This window comes from Anas acuta, chromosome 14 (assembly GCF_963932015.1).
Source record: "Anas acuta chromosome 14, bAnaAcu1.1, whole genome shotgun sequence".
Taxonomy (NCBI): domain Eukaryota; kingdom Metazoa; phylum Chordata; class Aves; order Anseriformes; family Anatidae; genus Anas; species Anas acuta.
In genome coordinates this window covers 12,537,734-12,563,983 of record NC_088992.1, presented here as the reverse complement: position 1 = coordinate 12,563,983, position 26,250 = coordinate 12,537,734, and the positions used below count along the sequence as shown (strand labels likewise).

General features: G+C 50.0%; 3 protein-coding genes across 3 annotated transcripts; all 3 read right to left on the bottom strand.

Annotated features, from left to right (window-relative positions):
- Window positions 1–69: 69 nt before the first annotated feature.
- Window positions 70–3,919, bottom strand: LOC137864465 (protocadherin beta-15-like). Its single transcript, XM_068698564.1, has one exon. The coding sequence runs from the start codon at window positions 3,633–3,635 to the stop codon at window positions 1,212–1,214; it is 2,424 nt and encodes an 807-aa protein (XP_068554665.1). The 5' UTR covers window positions 3,636–3,919; the 3' UTR covers window positions 70–1,211.
- A 475-nt stretch (window positions 3,920–4,394) lies between these two features.
- Window positions 4,395–19,809, bottom strand: LOC137864508 (uncharacterized). The gene is made up of 3 exons (XM_068698620.1): window positions 14,101–19,809; window positions 13,714–13,724; window positions 4,395–12,139 (listed from the first exon to the last, which is right to left on the bottom strand). Exons 1-3 carry the CDS (start codon window positions 16,523–16,525, stop codon window positions 8,978–8,980), a joined length of 5,598 nt encoding a protein of 1,865 aa, XP_068554721.1. The 5' UTR covers window positions 16,526–19,809; the 3' UTR covers window positions 4,395–8,977.
- Window positions 19,810–19,948: 139 nt separating this feature from the next.
- On the bottom strand, window positions 19,949–25,066 carry LOC137864460 (protocadherin beta-4-like). Its single transcript, XM_068698559.1, has one exon. The coding sequence runs from the start codon at window positions 23,673–23,675 to the stop codon at window positions 21,234–21,236; it is 2,442 nt and encodes an 813-aa protein (XP_068554660.1). The 5' UTR covers window positions 23,676–25,066; the 3' UTR covers window positions 19,949–21,233.
- Between the last annotated feature and the right edge of the window lie 1,184 nt (window positions 25,067–26,250).

Here is a 26,250-nt window from a genome sequence, read left to right as displayed (position 1 = left end):
GAACCAATTAAAAAAATATATAATAAATAAAAAAGTACCCAGACAGACAGTGACCCAGGACAACAGCATCCTTTTTATTGCCAGAATGGCACTTGGGAATTCATTCCATTTCACTTATACAGACAAGGGTATACCAGCTTAAAAATGGTACAGTGTAAAATGCAGCACAACAGAACATGAGGGTGTTTATGTATCCAGTCCCAGAACACCTTCTTTCCAAAAACCCATTGTTATAGTTTGGGTGTCAGTCCTTCTTAAGGGGAATTCGTAAGATAGTAGTTAAATACACAGCCAAAGGAGAAAGGGAAAAAAAGGAAGATGCAAGCATTCTAACAAAAACCTGGAAAACCAGACCATGATAGCACTTCCCTTTCACTGAGGAACCCCTTCAAGCAAGAATTAAAACAATGACACAAAAAAAAGACAATGACACAAAAAAGCCTATCTTCTGCCTTGTATACAAACATCCTCTGAGGCAATGTATCAAGATGCCTTCCATCCACCCAAACACAACAATCAGGGTCAAAGCTATGTATAATTAGTGTCTGTTGGAATCATTAGTCCTGCTATAGTTTTGAGTCACTCCCAATAAAATGGACCACTGCAAACTCTGGCTCGGCATGTATTTGCTGTGTCCTGCAGAAGATGAGATGGCAGAACCCAGTAAAATACATGGTTCATGCCAACTGAGGTGGAAGACCATACAGTGCAAAACCACATGGTGCCAACGAGACTCACACAGAGAGATCCAGGACTCAGCAAAGAAAGAGAGAAGTACTAGCACTGCAGTGATACACTCGGCAAAATCCTTTCTTCCCTGCAGACAAGGGAGGAGGGCTATACTACCCTGTCATTTGCAGAATCTCAACATTTTTTTCAGGATGACAGGGTGATTCTCAAGGTTTTTCCGAATGACAAGCATTTAGCCAAAGAGCCAGGATCAAACCTAGCTCATGAAGCACTTTGGAGAACTCAGTATCAGAGCTGAAACACATCATTGCAAGAGCAAAAAGCCTTGGTTTTCTTACATTATTTAATTCCGAACCTTTTTGGAGGGGTGAAGAAAAACATATATCTTACTTAGTGTTAGAGGGTCCCTTGTGAAGAAAATTACAAAGGCAGTTTTAACCTCCAGGAAACAAGACCGAATACCTTTAGCCAGATCCCTTCCACCTCCAAGGCATGAAGCCTTTCACTGTGTGGATTCAGGTCTAGTTAAAGGGAAGGCCATTAAAGTGTCCAACAGATGGTGTACCAGAGATGTCCAGGGCTGCATCCCCCATGGAGTTCTGGACTGGTGGGAAATCCTCTGTGTCAGCAACACCCCTGCCTGTGCCAGAGTGCTGTGGTGGCAGGCTGGGGAGGATGGGCTTCAGGAACTTGAACTCGCTGTTGCCCGACCCCGTGGTGAGGTTGATCTCGTAGCAATAGGCGTGGGGCAGGGTCCCAGCAGCAGCCCCAGCAGCCAGACTGCTCTGCAAGTTGCCTGTACCATACAGCATGTGCTCCTTTCTCTTGCACACCTTGCAAGCAACAAAGGCTGCGACAGATGTGAGGAAGAGGAGGGAGACAAAGACCAGTGAAACGATTAAATAGATTGTCAGCGAGCTGTCTTCATCCTGCACAGCCAGCTCCTGCTGTGGCAGGTGTTCCTGTGAGAGGCCGTTGAGCAGGAGTACGTTCAGTGCTGCAGTGGCCGACAGAGGTGGCCGCCCATTGTCACGCACCAGCACCTCGAGCTTCTGCTTCACGGCATCCCTCTCTGTCACTGGCCTCCTCAGACGCACCTCCCCATTTTGGCTGCCCACAGCGAACAGCCCGGGGTCTGTGGCCCTCAGCAGGTGGAAGGAAAGCCACGAGTTCTGACCAGAGTCCGCATCAACGGCCACCACTTTGGTGACCAGGTCCCCCACCTCAGCCGACGCTGGCACCAGCTCACTGGATGGCGGGCTGCTGTCCTGAGCAGGGTGCAACACCAGTGGGGCATTGTCGTTCTCATCCACGACATGGAGGCGGACGGTGACGTTGGTGCTGAGGGGAGGGGACCCCGCATCGGTGGCACTCACCAGCACCTCAAGCTGCCTCACCTGCTCATAGTCCAGTGGACGCAGCACAAACACATGTCCGTTCTCTGAGTTCACGGAGATGCAGGAGCAGGGGTCCCGCTCAGTGGGGTGCACAGGCCTCAGGGAATAGGTCACCTTGGCATTGGGTCCTGCATCTGAGTCCGCTGCACTGACAGCCCCAACAAGCACTCCAGGGATATTGTTCTCTCGCACATACATGGTGTACGATGTCTGGTTGAATTCAGGGGCATTGTCATTGACATCGGAGATGTCCACGGTTAAGGTTTGGGTAGTGGTGAGAGGAGGAGATCCTGCGTCTGCCGCTGTGATGACCACAAGGTACTGAGCTGTCTCCTCCCGGTCCAATGTGGTCACTGTCAATAACTCATAGTAATTCTTATAGGCTGACCTCAGGGAGAAGGAGAGCTGGTCTTCAAGGGCACAGTTGATCTCCCCATTCACACCAGAATCCCGGTCTCTCACAGCAAATACTGCTACCACTGTCCCAGGCTCCGTGTTCTCGAGGAGGGGGCTGCTGAAGGAACTGATCACCAGTTCCGGTGCATTATCATTCACATCCATCACCTCCACCACTGCATTGCACATGCCTGAGAGACCCCCACCATCAGTTGCCTGTACACTGAGCTCATATTTCTGTGTGGTCTCAAAATCCAGGGGCTTTGTGACACGAATTTCACCACTCATGGAATCAATTGTGAAGGGCAATTGGTTCTCACCCACTGACTGGCTGAACCTGTAGGTGATGTCACCATTCAGTCCCACGTCTGGATCGGTGGCTACAACTCTGAGAACCACGGAGCCTGCTGGGGCACTTTCCAAAACCTGACCAACATAAACGTCCTGACTAAAGGTGGGAGCGTTGTCATTTGCGTCTAGAACTACGATGTGGATTTGGGCAGTCCCACTCCTAGGTGGAGAGCCACCGTCTGTAGCAATGAGACTGAAAAGCAGCTCTGGTTGCTCCTCCCTGTCTAGAGGCTTTTCCAATACCAATTCTATAAACTTTTTTCTCGTATGCTTAAAGGAAACAGTGAAGTACTCGTTCTCGGGAGCGATGGTGTAAGCCTGGATGCTGTTGCTGCCAACGTCCAGGTCCTGAGCCGCCTCCACAGGAAAACGCAATCCAGGGTCGCTGGATTCCGGGATCTGAAGAGTGACTCGTTCCTCGGGAAAGACCGGCGAGTGGTCGTTGACGTCCTCCACGGCCACCTCGACACGAAAGAACTGCAGCGGGTTTTCCAGCAGGAGCTCGAAGGCGAGCGTGCAGGTAAGCGAGCGGCCGCACATCTCCTCGCGATCGAGCCGCTCCGCCAGGACGAGGCGGCCGGTGGCGCGCTCTAAGCGAAAATGCTGCCGGCCGTCCGCGGAGGCAATGCGTGCCCGGCGAGCCGACAGCTGCGCCGGCGTCAGCCCCGCGTCCTCCGCCACGTTGGCCACCACGGAGCCGCTCTCCCCCTCCTCGGCTACGGAGTAGCGGATGGGCTCGCAGCGAACGCGCGGCACGCACAGCAAAGCACACAGACAAAGCACTTGCCTTGCAGACGCCATGGCGGGGCGGCGGACACCCTCCGTCTGCCGCAGTCCTCCGCGGGAAGCGGCGCCCGGCAGCAGCGCGGCGCCAAGGGCGGGCGCCCTCCCTCGCGGCCTCCCTCTCTCCCTCTCGCCGAGCTCGGCTGGCGGCCCGCAGCGCGGCACTCCGGGACCGGCAGCGGCTGCTGCGGAGGACGCCGCGGACGACCGCTCGCCGCCGCCTCCCGGCTGCGCTGCGCTGCGCTGCGCTGGGCTCGGCCGCCTCCCCGCTCGCAGCCGCTCGCCGCCGCCTTGGCCACGAGCACCACCCTGCGGCCTGCGGCGGGACTGCTCCGGGACGGGACGCGCTCCTGGCCGCCGACTCGCAGCCTTGCACAAACGCCGGCGTGCTCACACAGCTTGCCTGCAAACTATACGGCTACAAGGACTCTCCCAACAGCAGCCTTTTTGTGGCAGGAATCGCGCTCGGGTGTTCTTCCCATGCCACCTTTACAGGAAAGCGTGTCCTGCGTGGCCGTGATGAAGCTCATGACTGCAGTACAAAGCAGGGTGAGCTTTTCCAAATGTTCAGTGCCATACCACAGTTAGGAATGTTTTAACAATTCTTGTTAATAAAGAACAGTCCTTTCTGCCTCTGGGTCCTGCACCGGCAATTTAATTCTTGAACCACAGATGCAGTGTGTCCCAGTCTCCCCCTCATTCTAGTCAATTTATCAAGTCTTCAGAAAATAGTCCTCAAAATTATGAACCTGTTTTCTTTTGTTATTCCGAACTTCTATTTCTAACAGTTACAGCCTTTTTTTTGTCTTCTTCGAGATTAATTTAACACGGCTATAGGTATGACTGTCCCTGTGAATGGCTGATGAGGAATGTTTTAATTACTCGTGAAGTGTCAATAAGAAAGCTATTTGTGTTTGTATGAAGTCTTTGATGTCTGGGGGTTTCAGAACAACTGATAACAACTAGTGACTGTTATGGGATACTATGCAAGCCTCTGATATCTGGCCAGGTGGCCAAGAGATTAAGAAGAAGAAAAAAAAGAAGCTGAAGGACGGCTAGGAGACAAGACCTGCAGGGGATGCTGTGTAAACTTGACACGGTGCCAAGGACAAAGGACAAGTACAAGAAAAAAACTTGGAGAGGAAGACTACGAGCCTTCAGCATGAAAGACCCCTAGAGACCCCCAGAGGGACCACCAGAGACTGATGCGCTTGCTCCATTAGGAGGGACTGGACCACGGAATCTAATTATAATAACCTATTTTTTTTAGAAGTAGTAATGAATATGTATTAGTCTAGGAGTATAAAAATCAGCTACTTGATGTGGCTGGTGTGCGTCCTGGTGGAGCGGAGACTCCCGGTGCACCCAGCGCTGTTTGCTTACCTCTATTCTTTTAATAAATCCTATTTTTTTATTTAATCCTATTTTGAAGACTGAGCAATTTCTAACACCACCGTTGTTCCAAAAACATGTTCTGCCTGTGGTGACAGTCCTTCTTCAGGGGCATGGGTAACACCATGCTCCAACAAAACTCGTACAGGAAAAGAGAATGGGAAAAAGGGGAATGAAAGCTTTCTAACACCATGGAACTAAACCCATGAATAATCATGTCAGACTGAACTCTTGTCTCATGGAGAAGCAAGAGCAAATGGGAAGGAAATGATGGGACAAAACTGGGAGACCAGTTTTTAACTTTGTCTAGGTAATAGAGTCGCCATATATTTACCTTAGAATCCTGGAGAGCAGAAGTGCACAGTGCTTCATAGCTATCATCGATCTCAGCATCGGGAGTGCTTCTAGAGCTTTGAGACAATCTCCAGGAGACAGCCAACCACAGGGATCTCTGCTAGTGCACGTTTCTTCTGTCCACTGGAGGTGATAGTAAGCAATCTAAGCACCTTTCTTGCTGGCCAAACTGGAGAAGCACACATCACAAATACACACTGAGCCTCTTGCTTCTCAGACTGGGAGATCGAGGACACAACCAAGAAATAGAGCAGCACTTGTGCTGCATTGAAACACAGGACTCACACCATCCTTTCCCCGCTGACATGGGGGCATGGCTGAAGTGCATTATATGAGTATGACTTGCTTTTCTTTTAAGGAAGGATGGCCAAGTGGCATTACCATGAGAATGATCTTTGTCTGCCCAATCTCATCCTTGTGTTATATCCCAGAAAAGACAGGGTGGGGTCCACAGTGCTCCCTAACAAGGGGGACAAATTAATTAAGGAGCCAAAGAGTTTAACGAGACAAAGTACTTAACGATCCAATTTAAAGAGACAAACCCTACAAATGAAGTACTTGAGAAAAGATATTGTCCGAGGTGAAACAAATTGCCTGAAGGAAAGAAACTTTACTTTCTTGATTTTATTTTATCTGTTTTATTTTATTTTTCTTTTGAGGGGTGAAGAAAAACATACATCTGACTTCCTATTAGAGGGTAATTTGCGAAGCTAATTAAACAAGCAGGACAAAAAATTTAAGGAGCCAAAGAATTTAAGGAGAGAAAGAACCTAACAAGACAATTTGAAGAGCCAATTTCTACTCACTTCAGATGAGATCTCACCTGAGGTGAAACATGTCATTGCCTGAATAATGGAGACTTTCGTTTCTTTCATTCAATTTATTTGTTTATTTATTTATTTTGGAAGTGTAGAGGAAAATATATATCTGACTTATTTTTATAAGGTTATTTGCAAGGCCAATTTCAAGTTCAGGTTTAGTCTCTAGGAAACAAGGGTAAGGGTTGTGACCTAGATCTCTTCCAGCTCTAAAACTATAGACAGGGTCTGGCCTCACCGGTGGTGAACAGAGAGGAAGAATGGCTTCCCTTGTACTACTCAAGATATTCCCTTGACCTGTTCAAGAGACTCTGCTGATTCAACCATCATTAGGCTTCTTTATGGCAAGGGCATGCTGCTAGCACATGTTGAACTTGGTATCCACTGGGACCCCCAGAGCCTTTTCCACCAGCCTGCTTTCCTGGAACATGGCATTGTTCCTCCCTAAGTGAAGGACTTTGCACTTTTCCTTGAGGGTCGTGTCAGCCCATTTCTCCAGGTTCTTCTGGTCCTTTTGATGGCAGCAACACCTTCTGCTGTAGCCAACACTTCTCTAACCCAGCCCCACTCTGGTTTTACAGTACCTGCTGAATTACAGGGGGTACACTCTGTCCCATTATTTATATTATTTATAAGGACATTCATCAACGAATAAGAGGAATACCCAAGTGGGAAGAAACCCATATGGATCATGGAGTCCAACTCATCGAGCTCCACACAGCTTTACAACAAAAATTCCGACCATGTGACTAAGAGGACAAACCAAATGCACAGCCCAAATTTGCTCAAAATACCTTCTAGTCCTACATCCAAATCGTTTCTAAAAACATTGAAGAGAACTGGCACTAAAACAGAGCTTTGGGGGACCCCACTGGTGACTGGCTGCTATCCTGGTGCAGCCCCATTTACTGTAAACCTTTGAGGAATACCCATCAGATAATTCTTCACCCATCATATGATGTTTTTGTCTAGCTGTATGCTGGATATTTTGCTCAGTAGGATCCTAAGGAAAACTGTGTCAAAAGCTTTACTGAAATCCAAAAAGATTACACCAACTTCATCGACTAGATGAGTGATCTCATAATAAAAGAAAATCAGATTTGTTAAACAGAACCTACCCCTCATGAAGCCAATTTGGCAGGAACCAATGACTTTCTTGACCCCGGATGCAATTCAATAACTCCTAGGATTATCTCCATATTTTTATCAGGCACTGCCATGAGACTAACAGGCCTGTAGTTTCCAGGGTCTTCTTTCTTGCCCTTCTTGAAAACTGGTACAACATTTGCCAGCTTCCGGTCAACTGGGTCCTCTCCCGATTACCAAGAACACTGAAAAATAATTGAGAGAATTCCCACGATGATGTCAGTCAGCTCTCTGAGCACCCTGAGATGAAACCCATCCAAATCCATGGACGTGTATGAATCCAGGTGAAGCAGCAAATCCCACACACATTAAACAATGCAATCTGTATTGATCCATGGGGTACACCAAGAGTTCCTGGCATCCAACAGGACTTTATGCCATTGATCACCACTTTTCTGGGCCCACCTGTTCAGCTACATATGCTCAGTTTCAGAAGACCCACAAGAGGCCTTCTAGCAAATCCGTGCTACCCACACTTTTCCTTCAGGCACAAGCAGTCACATCTCCAGGTTGAGGACACATTCCCCCAGAACAATACCTCAATAAAGGAACCAAGTAAAAATATATATAATAAATAAAAAAGCACCCAGACTTTGGAAAAAACATGGATCCTTTACAGAGCCTTCATGATAAGAACATTACTAAAAAGACTCTCTCCACAACAGCATCCTTTTTATTGCCAGAATGGCACTCAGGCATTTGTTCAATTTCACTTTTACAGACAAGGGTATACCAGTTTAATAATGGTACAGTGTATAATGCAGCACAACAGAACATGAGAGTTTTTATGTATCCAGTCCCAGAACACCTTCTTTCCAACAACCCATTGTTATATGTTGGATGTCAGTCCTTCTTAAGGGGAATTCGTAAGACAGTGTTTAAATACACAGCCAAAGGAGAAAGGGAATAAAGGGAAGATGCAAGCATTCTAACAAAAACCTGGAAAACCAGACCATGATAGCACTTCCCTTTCACTGAGGAACCCCTTCAAGCAAGAATGAAAACTGACACAAAAAAGGATATTCCTTTATAAAGCCTATCTTTCTTCTGCCTTGTAGACACAAGTCCTCTGAGGCAATGTATCAAGATACCTTCCATCCACCCAAACACAACAATCAGGGTCAAAGCTATGTATAATTAGTGTCTGTTGGAATCATTAGTCCTGCTATAGTTTTGAGTCACTCCCAATAAAATGGACCACTGCAAACTCTGGCTCGGCATGTATTTGCTGTGTCCTGCAGAAGATGAGATGGCAGAACCCAGTAAAATACATGGTTCATGCCAACTGAGGTGGAAGACCATACAGTGCAAAACCACATGGTGCCAACGAGACTCACACAGAGAGATCCAGGACTCAGCAAAGAAAGAGAGAAGTACTAGCACTGCAGTGATACACTCGGCAAAATCCTTTCTTCCCTGCAGACAAGGGAGGAGGGCTATACTACCCTGTCATTTGCAGAATCTCAACATTTTTTTCAGGATGACAGGGTGATTCTCAAGGTTTTTCCGAATGACAAGCATTTAGCCAGAGAGCCAGGATCAAACCTAGCTCATGAAGCACTTTGGAGAACTCAGTATCAGAGCTGAAACACATCATTGCATGAGCAAAAAGCCTTTGTTCATGAAGATTTTCACTGTGTGGACTCAGGTCTAGTTAAATGGAAGGCCATTAAACTGTCCAACAGATGGTGTACCAGAGATGTCCAGGGCTGCATCCCCCATGGAGTTCTGGACGGGAGGGAAATCCTCTGTGTCACAAACACTCCTGCCTGTGCCAGAGTGCTGTGGTGGCAGGCTGGGGAGGATGGGCTTCAGGAACTTGAACTCGCTGTTGCCCGACCCCGTGGTGAGGTTGATCTCGTAGCAATAGGCGTGGGGCAGGGTCCCAGCAGCAGCCCCAGCAGCAAGAGTGCTCTGCAAGTTGCCTGTACCATACAGTATGTGCTCCTTTCTCTTGCACACCTTGCAAGCAACAAAGGCGGCGACAGATGTGAGGAAGAGGAGGGAGACAAAGACCAGTGAAATGATTAAATAGATTGTCAGGGAGCTGTCTTCATCCTGCACAGCCAGCTCCTGCTGTGGCAGGTGTTCCTGTGAGAGGCCGTTGAGCAGGAGTACGTTCAGTGCTGCAGTGGCCGACAGAGGTGGCCGCCCATTGTCACGCACCAGCACCTCGAGCTTCTGCTTCACTGCATCCCTCTCTGTCACTGGCCTCCTCAGATGCACCTCCCCATTTTGGCTACCCACAGCAAACAGCCCGGGGTCTGTGGCCCTCAGCAGGTGGAAGGAAAGCCACGAATTCTGACCAGAGTCCGCATCAACGGCCACCACTTTGGTGACCAGGTCCCCCACCTCAGCCGACGCTGGCACCAGCTCACTGGATGGCGGGCTGCTGTCCTGAGCAGGGTGCAACACCAGTGGGGCATTGTCATTCTCGTCCACCACGAGGAGGCGGAGGCTGACGTTGGTGCTGAGGGGAGGGGACCCCGCATCGGTGGCACTCACCAGCACCTCAAGCTGCCTCACCTGCTCATAGTCCAGTGGACGCAGCACAAACACATGTCCGTTCTCTGAGTTCACGGAGATGCAGGAGCAGGGGTCCCGCTCAGTGGTGTGCACAGGCCTCAGGGAATAGGTCACCTTGGCATTGGGTCCTGCATCTGAGTCCACTGCACTGACAGCCCCAACAAGCACTCCAGGGATATTGTTCTCTCGCACATACATGGTGTACAATGTCTGGTTGAAGACAGGGGCATTGTCATTGACATCGGAAATGTCCACCATGAAGGTCTGGGTGGTGGTGAGAGGAGGAGAGCCTGCATCTGCTGCTGTGATGACCACAAGGTACTGAGATGTCTCCTCCCGATCCAATGTGGTCACTGTCACTAACTCATAGTAATTCTTATAGGCTGGCCTCAGGGAGAAGGAGAGCTGGTCTTCAAGGGCACAGCTGATCTCCCCATTCACACCAGAATCCCGGTCCCTCACTGCAAATACAGCTACCACTGTCCCAGGCTCTGTGTTCTCGGGGAGGGGGTTGCTGAAGGAACTGATCACCACTTCTGGTGCATTGTCGTTCACATCCACCACCTCCACCAACACCTTGCAGAGTGCTGAGAGGCCTCCACCATCAGTTGCTCGTACTCGGAGCTCATGTTTCTCTTTGCTCTCAAAATCCAGGGGCTTTGTGACACGAATTTCACCACTAATGGCACCAATTGTGAAAGGCAAGTGGCTCGCATTGATTGCTTGGCTGAACCCATAGGAGATGTCACCATTCAGTCCCACATCTGGATCGGTGGCTACGACTCTGAGAACCACAAAATCAGCTGGGGCATTTTCCAAAACCTCAACAACATATACCTCCTGAGTAAAGATTGGAGCATTATCATTTGCATCTAGAACTATGATGTGGATTTGTGTAGTCCCGCTCCTAGGTGGAGAGCCACCGTCTGTAGCAATGAGACTGAAAAGCAGCTCTGGCTGCTCCTCCCTGTCGAGAGGCTTTTCCAGTACAAGTTCGACGTAGATGTCACTGTTGCCTTTAATCCGAGGAGAAACACTGAAGTAGTCATTCCCTTGAGCGATATTGTAAGCCTGGATGCTGTTGCTGCCAACGTCCAGGTCCTGAGCCGCCTCCACGGGGAAATGCGAGCCAGGGTCGCTGGTTTCCGGGATCTGAAAAGTGACTCGTTCCTCGGGAAAGACCGGCGAGTGGTCGTTGACGTCCTCCACGGCCACCTCGACACGAAAGAACTGCAGCGGGTTTTCCAGCAGGAGCTCGAAGGCGAGCGTGCAGGTAAGCGAGCGGCCGCACACCTCCTCGCGATCGAGCCGCTCCGCCAGGACGAGGCGGCCGGTGGCGCGCTCTAAGCGAAAATGCTGCCGGCCGTCCGCGGAGGCAATGCGTGCCCGGCGAGCCGACAGCTGCGCCGGCGTCAGCCCCGCGTCCTCCGCCACGTTGGCCACCACGGAGCCGCTCTCCCCCTCCTCGGCTACGGAGTAGCGGATGGGCTCGCAGCGAACGCGCGGCACGCACAGCAAAGCACACAGACAAAGCACTTGCCTTGCAGACGCCATGGCGGGGCGGCGGACACCCTCCGTCTGCCGCAGTCCTCCGCGGGAAGCGGCGCCCGGCAGCAGCGCGGCGCCAAGGGCGGGCGCCCTCCCTCGCGGCCTCCCTCTCTCCCTCTCGCCGAGCTCGGCTGGCGGCCCGCAGCGCGGCACTCCGGGACCGGCAGCGGCTGCTGCGGAGGACGCCGCGGACGACCGCTCGCCGCCGCCTCCCGGCTGCGCTGCGCTGCGCTGCGCTGGGCTCGGCCGCCTCCCCGCTCGCAGCCGCTCGCCGCCGCCTTGGCCACGAGCACCACCCTGCGGCCTGCGGCGGGACTGCTCCGGGACGGGACGCGCTCCTGGCCGCCGACTCGCAGCCTTGCACAAACGCCGGTTTTCAGGTGTTCTTCCCATTTCACCTTTACAGGAAAGCGTGTCCTGCGTGGCCGTGATGCAGCGTATGACTGCAGCGCAAAGCAGGGTGAGCTTTTCCAAATGTTCAGTGCCATACCACCACCGTTCCAAAAACATGTTCTGCCTGTGGTGACAGTCCTTCTTCAGGGGAATAGGTAACACCATGCTCCAACACAACTCATATAGGAAATGAGAAACGGAAAACGTAGAATGAGAGCTTTCTAACACCATGGAACTAAACCCACGAATAATCATGTCAGACTGAACTCTTGTCTCATGGAGAAGCAAGAGCAAGTGGGAAGGAAAGTGATGCGATAAAACTGAGAGACCAGTTTTTAACTTTGTCTAGGTATAGAGTCGTCGTTCATTTACCGTGGAATCCTGGAAGCAGAAGTGCACAGTGCTTTATAGCTATCATCGATCTTATCATGGAGAGTGCTTCTAGAGCTTTCAGGCAATCTCCAGGAGACAACCAACCCTCCTTTTCTAATCCACAGGGATATCTGGCTGTGCACGTATTTTCTGTCTTCTGGAGATGATAGTACTCAGTCTAAGCATCTCTCTTGCTGGCCCAGCTCAAGGAGCACACATCACAAATACACACAGGGCCTATGCATCTCAGAAACAGAGATCCAGGAACCAGCTAAAGAAAGAAAGATGCACTTGTGCTGCACTGAAGCAGAGGACTCACACCACCCTTTCCCTGCTGACATGGGGACATGGCTAAAGTGCATTACATGACTGTGAGTCGCTTTGCTTTTAAGGAAGGATGGCCAAGTGGCATTGGCGTGAGAATGATCTTTGTCTGCCCAATCTCACCCTTGTGTTACATCCCAGAAAAAGACAGGGTCGGGTCCACAGTGCTCCCTAACAAGAAGGCAATGAATTTAAGGAGTTAATTGATCACTAACCTTCTGGGCCCAGCTGCTCGGCTGCTTCCTACGCTCAGTGCTCACAAGGCCTACAAGAGACCTGCCACGACATCCTAGATACCCACCCTTTTCCTTCAGGCACTAGCAGTCACATCTCCAGGTTGAGGACACGTGCCACCAAACCAATACCTCCATTAAGGAACCAATTAAAAATATATATAATACATAAAAAAGCACCCAGACAGAGAGTGACCCCGGACAACAGCATACTTTTCATTGACAGAATGGCACTTGGGCATTCATTCCATTTCACTTTTACAGACAAGGGTATACCAGCATAAAAATGATACAGTATACAATGCAGCACAACAGAACATGAGGGTGTTTATGTACCCAGTCCCATATCACCTTCTTTCCAACAACACATTATTATAGGTTAAGTATAAGCCCTTCTTAAGGGGAATTCATAAGACAATGTTAAAATACACAGCCAAAGGAGAAAGGGAATAAAAAAGGAAGATGTAAGCATTCTAACAATAGCCTGGAAAGCCAGACCATGATAGCACTTCCCTTTCATTGAGGAACCCCTTCAAGCAAGAATGAAAACAATGACACAAAAAAGGACATTCCTTTTTAAAGCCTATCTTTCTTTTGCCTTGTAGACAAATGTCCTCTGAGGCAATGTATCAAGATGCCTTGCCATCCACCCAAACACAATGATCAGGGTCAAAGCTCTGTATAAGTAGTGTCTATGTTGGAATCGTTAGTCCTCCTATACTTCTGAGTCACTCCCAAGCACATGGACCACTGCAAAGTCTGGCTCGGCACATTTTTGCTGTGTCCTGCAGAAGATGAGATGGCAGAACCCAGTAAAATACATGGTTCATGCCATCTGAGGTGGAAGACCACACACTGCAAAACCAGATGGTGCCAACATGCCTCACACAGAGAGATCCAGGACTCAGCAAATAAAGAGACGCACTTGCACTGCAGTGATACACAGGGCTAACACCTTTCTTCCCTGCAAACAAGAGTCGAGGGCTATACTGCACTGTCATCTGAAGAAGCTCAACATTGTGTTTGAACACAGACTAAGACAGTGTGATTCTCAAGGTTTCTCCTAATGACAAGCATTTAGCCAGAGAGACTGAATCAAACATTCCTCATGAAGCACCAATACCAGACCTGGAATATATCATTGCTTGAGAAGAAAGGCCTTAGTTCCCTCATATATATATTTAATTTCTAATCTTTTGTGGGGGAGGAAGAAAAAGCATACATCTGACTTAGTATTAGAGGATCACTTGTGAAGACAACTACAAATGCAGATTTAATCTCCAGGAAACAAGACTGAATATCATTAGCCAGATCCCTTCCAGCTCCGAGGCATGAAGCCTTTCACTGTGTGGATTCAGGCCTAGTTAAAGGGAAGGCCATTAAATTGTCCAACAGATGGTGTACCAGAGATGTCCATGGCTGCATCCCCCATGGAGTTATGGACAGGCAGAAAATCCTCTGCATCATCAACACCCCTGCCTGTGCCAGAGTGCTGTGGTGGCACGCTGGGGAGGATGGGCTTCAGGAACTTGAACTCGCTGTTGCCCGACCCCGTGGTGAGGTTGATCTCGTAGCAATAGGCGTGGGGCAGGGTCCCAGCAGCAGCCCCAGCAGCAAGAGTGCTCTGCAAGTTGCCCGTGCCATACAGCACATCTCCTCCTTTCAGCTCCTTTCTCTTGAACACCTTGCATGCAACAAAGGCTGCGACAGATGTGAGGAAGAGGAGGGAGACAAAGACCAGTGAAATGATTAAATAGATTGTCAGGGAGCTGTCTTCATCCTGCACAGCCAGCTCCTGCTGTGGCAGGTGTTCCTGTGAGAGGCCGTTGAGCAGGAGTACGTTCAGTGCTGCAGTGGCCGACAGAGGTGGCCGCCCATTGTCACGCACCAGCACCTCGAGCTTCTGCTTCACGGCATCCCTCTCTGTCACTGGCCTCCTCAGACGCACCTCCCCATTTTGGCTACCCACAGCAAACAGCCCGGGGTCTGTGGCCCTCAGCAGGTGGAAGGAAAGCCACGAGTTCTGACCAGAGTCCGCATCAACGGCCACCACTTTGGTGACCAGGTCCCCCACCTCAGCCGACGCTGGCACCAGCTCACTGAATGGCGGGCTGCTGTCTTGTGCAGGATGCAACACCAGTGGGGCATTGTCGTTCTCATCCACAACGAGAAGGCGGACGGTGACGTTGGTGTTGAGGGGAGGGGACCCCGCATCGGTGGCACTCACCAGCACCTCAAGCTGCCTCACCTGCTCATAGTCCAGTGGACGCAGCACAAACACATGTCCGTTCTCTGAGTTCACGGAGATGCAGGAGCAGGGGTCCCGCTCTGCAGGATATACAGGCATCAGGGAATAGGTCACCTTGGCATTGAGTCCTGCATCTGAGTCCGCTGCACTGATAGCACCAACAAGCACTCCAGGGATATTGTTCTCTCGCACAAACATGGTGTACGATGTCTGGTTGAAGACAGGGGCATTGTCATTGACATCGGAGATGTCCACGGTGAAGGTCTGGGTAGTGGTGAGAGGAGGAGATCCTGCGTCTTCTGCTGTGATGACCACAAGGTACTGAGATGTCTCCTCCCGATCCAACGTGGTCGCTGTAACTAACTCATAGTAATTCTTATAGGCTGGCCTCAGGGAGAAGGAGAGCTGGTCTTCAAGGGCACAGATGATCTCCCCATTCACACCAGAATCTCGGTCCCTCACAGCAAAGAGGGCAACCAATGTCCCAGGCTCTGTGTTCTCAGGGAGGGGGCTGCTGAAGGAACTCACCACCACCTCTGGTACATTGTCGTTCACATCCAGCACCTCCACGACTACATTGCACATGCCTGAGAGGCCCCCGCCATCAATTGCCAGCACACTGAGCTCATATTTCTGTGTGGTCTCAAAATCCAGGGGCTTTCTGACACGAATTTCACCACTCATGGTATCAATTTTGAAAGGCAATTGGCTCTCACTGACTGCTTGGCTGAACCTATAGGAGATTTCACCATACAGTCCCACGTCTGGATCATTAGCCACAACACTGAGAACCACAGAGCCTGCTGGGGCATTTTCCAAAACACGTGCAATGTAAAGCTTCTGTGTGAAGGTAGGAACATTGTCATTTGCATCTAGAACTATGATGTGAATTTGTGTGGTCCCGCTCCTAGGTGGAGAGCCACCATCTGTAGCAATGAGACTGAAAAGCAGCTCCGGCTGCTCCTCTCTGTCGAGAGGCTTCTCCAATACCAATTCTATATATTTGTTACCTTCAGCCAGACTCTCAGAGGAAACACTGAAGTACTCGTTCTCGGGAGCGATGGTGTAAGCCTGGATGCTGTTGCTGCCAACATCCAGGTCCTGTGCTGCCTCCACGGGGAAACGTGAGCCAGGGTCTCCCCTTTCCAGAATCTGAAAAGTGATTCGTTCCTCGGGAAAGACCGGCGAGTGGTCGTTGACGTCCTCCACGGCCACCTCGACACGAAAGAACTGCAGCGGGTTTTCCAGCAGGAGCTCGAAGGCGAGCGTGCAGGTAAGCGAGTGGCCGCACATCTCCTCGCGATCGAGCCGCTCCGCCAGGACGAGGCGGCCGGTGGCGCGCTCTAAGCGAAAATGCTGCCGGCCGTCCGCGGAGGCAATGCGTGCCCGGCGAGCCGACAGCTGCGCCGGCGTCAGCCCCGCGTCCTCCGCCACGTTGGCCACCACGGAGCCGCTCTCCCCCTCCTCGGCTACGGAGTAGCGGATGGGCTCGCAGCGAACGCGCGGCACGCACAGCAAAGCACACAGACAAAGCACTTGCCTTGCAGACGCCATGGCGGGGCGGCGGACACCCTCCGTCTGCCGCAGTCCTCCGCGGGAAGCGGCGCCCGGCAGCAGCGCGGCGCCAAGGGCGGGCGCCCTCCCTCGCGGCCTCCCTCTCTCCCTCTCGCCGAGCTCGGCTGGCGGCCCGCAGCGCGGCACTCCGGGACTGGCAGCGGCTGCTGCGGAGGACGGCGCGGACGACCGCTCGCCGCCGCCTCCCGGCTGCGCTGCGCTGCGCTGCGCTGCGCTGGGCTCGGCCGCCTCCCCGCTCGCAGCCGCTCGCCGCCGCCTTGGCCACGAGCACCACCCTGCGGCCTGCGGCGGGACTGCTCCGGGACGGGACGCGCTCCTGGCCGCCGACTCAGCCTTTCACAAACGCCGGCGTGCTCACACAGCTTGCCTGCAAACTATACGGCTACAAGGACTCTCTCAACAGCAGCAGGATTTTTGTGGCAGGAATAGCGCTCAGGTGTTCTTTTCATTTCACCTTTACAGGAAAGCGTGTCCTGCGTGGCCGTGATGTACCGTATGACTGCAGCTCAATGCAGCATGAGCTTTTCCAAATGTTCAGTGCCATACCACCGTTGTTCCACCAAACTGTTCACCTGTTCTTCTGCCTGTGGTGACAGTCCTTCTTCAGGGGAATTGGTAACACCATGCTCCAACGCAACTCATATAGGAAAAGAGAAATGGAAAAAGTAGATTGAGAGCTTTCTAAAACCATGAAACCATGAAAAATTCATGAAGAAGCTATAGGAAGTGGGAAGGAAAGTGATGGGATAAAACTGAGAGACCAGTTTTTAACTTTGTCTAGGTATAGAGTCGTCGTTCATTTACCGTGGAATCCTTGAAGCAGAAGTGCACAGTGCTTTATAGCTATCATCGATACTAGCATTGTGAGTGCTTCTAGAGCTTTGAGGAAATCTCCAGGAGACAGCCAACCCTTCTTTTCAAAATCACAGGGATCTCTGGTTGTGCACGTTTTTTCTGTCCTCTGGAGGTGATAGTACTCTTTCTAAGCACCTCTCTTGCTGGCCAAACTGGAGAAGCACACATCACAAATGTATACACGGCCCATGCATCTCAGACACAGAGATCCAGGAACCAGCTAAGAAAGAAAGATGCACTTGTGCTGCATTGAAACACAGGACGCACACCATCCTTTCCCTGCTGACATGGTGCCATGGCTAAAGTGCATTACATGACTGTGAGTTTCTTTGCTTTTAAGGAAGAATGGCCAAGGGGCAATGGCGTGAGAATGATCTTTGTCTGCCCAATCTCACCCTTGTGTTACATCCCAGAAAAAGTCAGGGTGATGTCCACAGTGTTCACTAACAAGGAGGACAAAGGATTTAAGGAAACAAAGTATTTATTAACATAAAGAACTTAATGAGCCAATATAAAGAGCCAAACTCTACTTATGAAACTCTTCAGAAAAGATATTGTCCGATATGAAAGAAATTGCTTGAAGGAAAAAAAAAATTACTTTCTTATATTATATTATCTGTTTTATTTTATATTTCCTTTGACGGGTGACTGAAAACACACATCCGACTTCCTATTAGAGGGTCATTTGCGAAGCCAATTACAACAAGCAGGACAAAGAATTTAAAGAGAAAAAGAATTTCAGGAGACAAAGAATATCACCAATTTGAAGAGCCAATTTCTACTCACTTCAGAAGAGATGTCGACTGAGGTGAAACATATCATTGCCTGAATGATGGAGACTTTAGTTTCTTTCATTCTATTTATTTCCTTATTTATTTATTTTGGAGGGGTGGAGGAAAACATATATCTGACTTATTTTTAGAGGGTTATTTGCAAGGCCAATTTCATGTGCAGGTTTAGTATCCAGGAAACAAGGGTAAGGGTTGTGAGCTAGATCCCTTCCAGCTCTAAAACACTAGACAGGGTCTGGCCTCACCAGTGGTGAACAGAAGGGAAATACGGCTTTCCTTGGACTGCTTGTGATATTCCCTTGACCTGTTCAAGGGACTCTGCTGATTCAACCATCATTAGGCTGCTTTATGGCAAGGGCATGCTGCTGGCACATGTTTACCTTGGTATCCACTGGGACCCCCAGAGCCTTTTCCACCAGCCTGCTTTTCTGGAACATGGCATTGTTCCTCCCCAGGTGAAGGACTTTGCACTTTTTCTTGTGGAACTCCATGAGGATCCTGTCAGCCCATTTCTCCAGGTTCTCCAGATCCTTTTCATGACAGCAACACCTTCTGCTGTAGCCAACACTCCTCCACCTCAGCCCACTCCCATTTTACAGTACCTGCTGACTTGCAGAGGGCACACTCTGTCCCATCATTGAGATTATTTATAAGGACATTCATCACAGAAACATAGAATATCCCAAGCTGGAAGAAACCGATATGGATCATCGAGTCCAACTCCTGGCTCCACACAGCTCTACAACAAAAATTCAGACCATGTGACTAAGAGCACAAACCAAATACACAGCCCAAATTTGCTCAAAATACCTTCTAGTCCTACATCCAAATCTTTTATAAAAACATTGAAGAGAACTGGCTCTAATACAAAGCCTTGGGGGACCCCACTTTTGACTGTCCACTGTGCTGGTGCAGCCCCATTTACCATAAAACTTTAAGCAACACACATCAGATAATTATTCACCCATCGTATGACGTTTTTGTCTAGCTGTATGCTGGACATTGTGCCCAGAAGGATCCTAAGGGAAACTGTGTCAAAAGCTTTACTGAAATCCAAAAAGATTACAGCAGCTGTTTTCCCTTCATCGACGGGATGGGAAATCAGATTTGTTAAACAGAACCTACCCCTCATGAAGCCATCTTGGCTGGGACCAATAACTACTTTTTCCCCCAGAAGCGATTCAATAACTCCCAGGATTATCTCCATAATTCTATCCTGCACTGCCATGAGACTAACAGGCCTGTAGTTTCCAGGGTCTTCTTTCTTGCCCTTCTTGAATACTGGTACAACATTTGCCAGCTTCCAGTCAACTGGGTCCTCTCCCGATTCCCAAGAACACTGAAAAATAATTGAGAGAAGTCCCACAATGATGTCAGTCAGCTCTCTGAGCACCCTGAGATGAAACCCATCCAAATCCATGGATGTGTATGGATCCAGGTGGAGTAGCAAATCCTACACAAATTAAACAATGCAATCTGTATTGATCCATGGGGTACACCAAGATTTCCTGGCATCCAACAGGACTTTATGCCATTGATCACCACTTTTCTGGGCCCAGCTGATCAGCCACATATGCTCAGGACTCACGAGAACCACAAGAGACCTTCTAGCAAATCCTTGCTACCCACTCTTTTCCTTCAGGCACTAGCAGTCACATCTCCAGGATGAGGACACATTCCCCCAGAACAATACCTCAATAAAGGAAACAATTAAAAATATATAGAATAAATAAAAAAGTACCCAGACAGACAGTGACCCAGGACAACAGCATCCTTTTTATTGCCAGAATGGCACTCGGGCATTCATTCCATTTCACTTTTACAGACAAGGGTATACCAGCTTAAAAATTATACAGCGTATAATGCAGCACAAAAGAACATAAGGGTGTTTATGTATCCAATCCCAGAACACCTTCTTTCCAAAAACCCATTGTTATACGTTGGATGTCAGTCCTTCTTAAGGGGAATTCGTAAGACAGTGTTTAAATACACAGTCAAAGGAGAAAGGGAAAAAAAGGAAGATGCAAGCATTCTAACAAAAACCTGGAAAACCAGACCATGATAGCATTTCCCTTTCATTTAGGAACACCTTCAAGCAAGAATGAAAACAATGACACAAAAAAGGATGTTCTGTTTTAAAGTCTATCTTTCTTCTGCCTTGTAGACAAATGTCCTCTGAGGCAATGTATCAAGATGCCTTGCCATCCACGCAAACACAATGATCAGGGTCATAGCTATGTATAAGTAGTGTCTATGTTGGAATCATTAGCCCTGCTATAGTTTTGAGTCACTCCCAAGCACATGGACCACTGCAAAGTCTGGCTCTGCATGTATTTGCTGTACCCTGCAGAAGAAGAGATGGCAGAACCCAGTAAAATACATGGCTCAAGCCAACTGAGGTGGAAGACCACACAGTGCAAAAACACATGTTGCTGACATGCCTCACACAGAGAGATCCAGGATTCAGCAAAGAAAGAGAGCAGCACTTGCACTGCAGTGATACAGAGGGCTAACACCTTTCTTCCCTGCAGACAAGGGAGAAGGGCTATACTGCACTGCCAACTGCCCAGCCTCAACATTATGTTTCAGCACAGAATAAGACAGGGTGAAAGTTAAGGTTTTTCCTATTAACAAGCACTTAAGTTGGGAGCCTGAATCAAACCTTCCTAATGAAGCAACAATATCACACCTGAAGTATATCATTGCCCGAGAACAAAGGGTGATTGCCATGTTTTTCCTAATGACAAGCATTTAGCCAGAGAGCCAGGATCAAACCTTGCTCATGAAGCACTTTGGAGAAATCAGTATCAGAGCTGAAACACATCATTGCATGAGCAGAAAGCCTTGGTTCTCTTACATTTTTTTATTCCTAATCTTTTTGGAGGGGGTGAAGAAAAACATACATGAGACTTAGTGTTAGAGGGGCAATTGTGAAACCAATTACAAATGCAGATTTAATCTCCAGGAAACAAGACTGAATATCATTAGCCAGATCCCTTCCAGCTCCAAGGCATGAAGCCTTTCACTGTGTGGATTCAGACCTAGTTAAAGGGAAGGCCATTAAAGTGTCCAACAGATGGTGTACCAGAGATGTCCAGGGCTGCATCCCCCATGGAGTGCTGGACGGGTGGGAAATCCTCTGTGTCAGCAACACCCCTGCATGTGTCAGAGTGCTGTGGTGGCAGGCTGGGGAGGATGGGCTTCAGGAACTTGAACTCACTGTTGCCCGACCCCGTGGTGAGGTTGATCTCGTAGCAATAGGCGTGAGGCAGGGTCCCAGCAGCAGCCCCAGCAGCCAGACTGCTCTGCAAGTTGCCCGTGCCATACAGCATGTGCCCTTCTTTCAGCTCCTTTCTCTTGCACACCTTGCAAGCAACAAAGGCTGCGACAGATGTGAGGAAGAGGAGGGAGACAAAGACCAGTGAAACGATTAAATAGATTGTCAGGGAGCTGTCTTCATCCTGCACAGCCAGCTCCTGCTGTGGCAGGTGTTGCTGTGAGAGGCCGTTGAGCAGGAGTACGTTCAGTGCTGCAGTGGCCGACAGAGGTGGCCGCCCATTGTCACGCACCAGCACCTCGAGCTTCTGCTTCACGGCATCCCTCTCTGTCACTGGCCTCCTCAGACGCACCTCCCCATTTTGGCTACCCACAGCAAACAGCCCGGGGTCTGTGGCCCTCAGCAGGTGGAAGGAAAGCCACGAGTTCTGACCAGAGTCCGCATCAACCGCCACCACTTTGGTGACCAGGTCCCCCACCTCAGCCGACGCTGGCACCAGCTCACTGGATGGCGGGCTGCTGTCCTGAGCAGGGTGCAACACCAGTGGGGCATTGTCGTTCTCGTCCACGACAAGGAGGCAGATGGTGACGTTGGTGCTGAGGGGAGGGGACCCCGCATCAGTGGCACTCACCAGCACCTCAAGCTGCCTCACCTGCTCATAGTCCAGTGGACGCAGCACAAACACATGTCCGTTCTCTGAGTTCACGGAGATGCAGGAGCAGGGGTCCCGCTCAGTGGGGTGCACAGGCCTCAGGGAATAGGTCACCTTGGCATTGGGTCCTGCATCTGAGTCCGCTGCACTGACAGCCCCAACAAGTACTCCAGGGATATTGTTCTCTAGCACATACATGGTGTATGATGTCTGGTTGAAAACGGGAGCATTGTCATTGACATCGGAGATTTTCACCGTGAAGGTTTGAGTGGTGGTGAGAGGAGGAGAACCTGTGTCTGCCGCTGTGATGACCACAAGGTACTGAGCAGTCTCCTCCCGATCCAATGTACTCATGGTCACCAGCTCATAGTAATTCTTATAGGCTGGCCTCAGGGAGAAGGAGAGCTGGTCTTCAAGGGCACAGCTGATCTCCCCATTCACACCAGAATCCCGGTCCCTCACAGCAAAGAGGGCGACCACTGTCCCAGGCTCTGTGTTCTCGGGGAGGGGGCTGCTGAAGGAACTGACCACCACTTCTGGTGCATTGTCGTTCACGTCCATCACCTCCACGACTATATTGCACATGCCTGAGAGACCCCCACCATCAGTTGCCTGTACACTGAGCTCATATTTCTGTGTGTTCTCAAAATCCAGGGGCTTTGTGACACAAATTTCACCACTCACAGTGTCAATGGTGAATGGCAAACGGTTCTCACCCAATGACTGGCTGAACCTATAGGTGATGTCACCATTCAGTCCCACGTCTGGATCGGTGGCTACAACTCTGAGAACCACAGAGCCCGTTGCGGCATTTTCCAAAACACGTGCAATGTAAAGCTTCTGTGTGAAGGTAGGAGCATTATCATTTACATCTAGAACTACGATGTGGATTTGGGTGGTCCCGCTCCTAGGTGGAGAGCCACCATCTGTAGCAATGAGACTGAAAAGCAGCTCTGGCTGCTCCTCTCTGTCGAGAGGCTTTTCCAATACCAATTCTATATATTTGTTACCTTCAGCCAGACTCTCAGAGGAAACACTGAAGTACTCGTTCTCCGGAGCGATGGTGTAAGCCTGGATGCAGTTGCTGCCAACGTCCAGGTCATGAGCCGTCTCCATGGGGAAACGCAATCCAGGGTCTCCCCTTTCCAGAATCTGAAAAGTGACTCGTTCCTCGGGAAAGACCGGCGAGTGGTCGTTGACGTCCTCCACGGCCACCTCGACACGAAAGAACTGCAGCGGGTTTTCCAGCAGGAGCTCGAAGGCGAGCGTGCAGGTAAGCGAGCGGCCGCACACCTCCTCGCGATCGAGCCGCTCCGCCAGGACGAGGCGGCCGGTGGCGCGCTCTAAGCGAAAATGCTGCCGGCCGTCCGCGGAGGCAATGCGTGCCCGGCGAGCCGACAGCTGCGCCGGCGTCAGCCCCGCGTCCTCCGCCACGTTGGCCACCACGGAGCCGCTCTCCCCCTCCTCGGCTACGGAGTAGCGGATGGGCTCGCAGCGAACGCGCGGCACGCACAGCAAAGCACACAGACAAAGCACTTGCCTTGCAGACGCCATGGCGGGGCGGCGGACACCCTCCGTCTGCCGCAGTCCTCCGCGGGAAGCGGCGCCCGGCAGCAGCGCGGCGCCAAGGGCGGGCGCCCTCCCTCGCGGCCTCCCTCTCTCCCTCTCGCCGAGCTCGGCTGGCGGCCCGCAGCGCGGCACTCCGGGACCGGCAGCGGCTGCTGCGGAGGACGCCGCGGACGACCGCTCGCCGCCGCCTCCCGGCTGCGCTGCGCTGCGCTGCGCTGGGCTCGGCCGCCTCCCCGCTCGCAGCCGCTCGCCGCCGCCTTGGCCACGAGCACCACCCTGCGGCCTGCGGCGGGACTGCTCCGGGACGGGACGCGCTCCTGGCCGCCGACTCAGCCTTTCACAAACGCCGGTGTTCGAGCGTTCTTTTCATTTCACCTTTACAGGAAAGCGTGTCCTGCGTGGCCGTGATGCAGCGTATGAGTGCAGCGCAAAGCAGCGTGAGCTTTTCCAAATGTTCAGTGCCATACCACCACCGTTCCAAAAACATCTTCTGCCTGTGTTGACAGTCCTTCTTCAGGGGAATAGGTAACACCATGCTCCAACACAACTCATAAAGGAAATGAGAAACGGAAAACGTAGAATGAGAGCTTTCAAACACCATGGAACTAAACCCACGAATAATCATGTCAGACTGAACTCTTGTCTCATGGAGAAGCTAGAATAAGTGGGAAGGAAAGCAATGGGACAAAACTGGGAGACCAGGTTTTAACATTTCTTTGGGAAAGACTTGTTCATTTACCTTAGAAACCAGGCATTACCATGAGAATGATCTTTGTCTGCCCAATCTCACCCTTGTGTTATATCCCAGAAAAGACAGGGTGGGGTCCACAGCGTTCCTTAACAAGGAGGACAAATTAATTAAGGAGCCAAAGAACAAAGTACTTAACGCGCCAATTTAAAGAGCCAAACCCTACTAATGAGGTGATTCAGAAAATATATTCTCCGAGATGAAACAAATTGCCTGAAGGAAAGAAACTTTACTTTCTTGATTTTATCTCTTATTTTTCCTTTGAGGGATGAAGACAAACATACATCTGATTTCCTATTAGAGGGTAATTTGCGAAGCCAATTACAACAAGCAGGAGAAAGAATTTAAGGAGAAAAAGAATTTAACAAGACAAAGAACTTAACGAGACAGTCTGAAGCGCCGATTTCTACTCACTTCAGAAGAGATTTCGACTGAGGTGAAACATATCATTTCCCGAATGATGCAGTCTTTGGTTTCTTTCATTCAATTTATCTGCTTATTTATTTATTTATTTTGGAAGTGTAGAGGAAAACATATATCTGACTCAATTTTAGAGGGTTATTTGCAAGGCCAGTGTCAAGTGCTGATTAGTCTCCAGGAAACAAGGGTTAAGGGTTGCGAACTAGATCCCTTCCAGCTCTAAAACACTAAACAGGGTCTGGTCTCACAAGTGGTGAACTGAGGGGAAGTATGGCTTGCCTTGGGCTGTTTGAGATATTCCCTTGACCTGTTCAAGGGACTCTGCTGATTCAACCATCATTAGGCTGCTTTATGGCAAGGGCATGCTGCTGGCACATGTTCAACTTGGTATCCACTGGGACCCCCAGAGCCTTTTCCACCAGCCTGCTTTCCTGGAACATGGCATTGTTCCTCCCCAGGTGAAGGACTTTGCACTTTTTCTTGTGGAACTCCATGAGGATCCTGTCAGCCCATTTCTCCAGGTTCTCCAGATCCTTTTGATGACAGCAACACCTTCTGCTGTAGCCAACACTTCTCTAACCCACCCCCACTCCCGCTTTACAGTACCTGCTGAATTACAGGGGGTGCACTCTCTCCCATCATTGAGATTATTTATAAGGATATTCAACACAGAATAAAAAGAATATCCCAAGCTGGAAGACACCCATATGGATCATCTAGTGACCCTCCTGGCTCTTCATAGGTCTAAAAATAATTCAGAACATGTGATTAAGAGCACAAACCAAATGCACAGCCCAAATTTGCTCAAAATACCTTCTAGTCCTACATCCAAATCGTTTCTAAAAACATTGAAGAGAACTGGCACTAAAACGAACACCTGGGGGACCCCACTGGTGACTGGCTGCTATCCTGGTGCAGCCCCATTTACCGTAAACCTTTGAGCAATACCCTTCAGATAATTATTCATGCATTGTATGATGTTTTTGTCTAGCTGCATGCTAGGTATTTTGCTCAGTAGGATCCTAAGGGAAACTGTTTTCAGCTTTACTGAAATCCAAAAAAGATTACAGCAGCTGGTTTCGCTTCATCAATTAGATGGGTGATCTCATAATAAAAGGAAATCGAATTTGTTAAACAGAACCTACCCCTCATAAAGACATCTTGGCTGGGACCAATGACTGTGTTGTCCCCCAGGTGTGATTTAATAACTCCCAGAATAATCTCCATAATTCTACCCTGCACTGCCATGACACTAACAGGCCTTTAGTTTCCGGGGTCTTCTTTCTTGCCCTTCTTGAAAACTGGTACAGCATTTGCCAGCTTCCGGTCAACTGGGACCTCTCCAGATTCCCAGGAATACTGAAAAATAATTGAGAGAATTCCCATGATGAT

Coding starts and splice junctions, on each gene's coding strand:
- LOC137864465 (XM_068698564.1), bottom strand. CDS start 3,635: ATGGCGTCTGCAAGGCAAGTGCTTTGTCTGTGTGCTTTGCTGTGCGTG.
- LOC137864460 (XM_068698559.1), bottom strand. CDS start 23,675: ATGGCGTCTGCAAGGCAAGTGCTTTGTCTGTGTGCTTTGCTGTGCGTG.
- LOC137864508 (XM_068698620.1), bottom strand. CDS start 16,525: ATGGCGTCTGCAAGGCAAGTGCTTTGTCTGTGTGCTTTGCTGTGCGTG.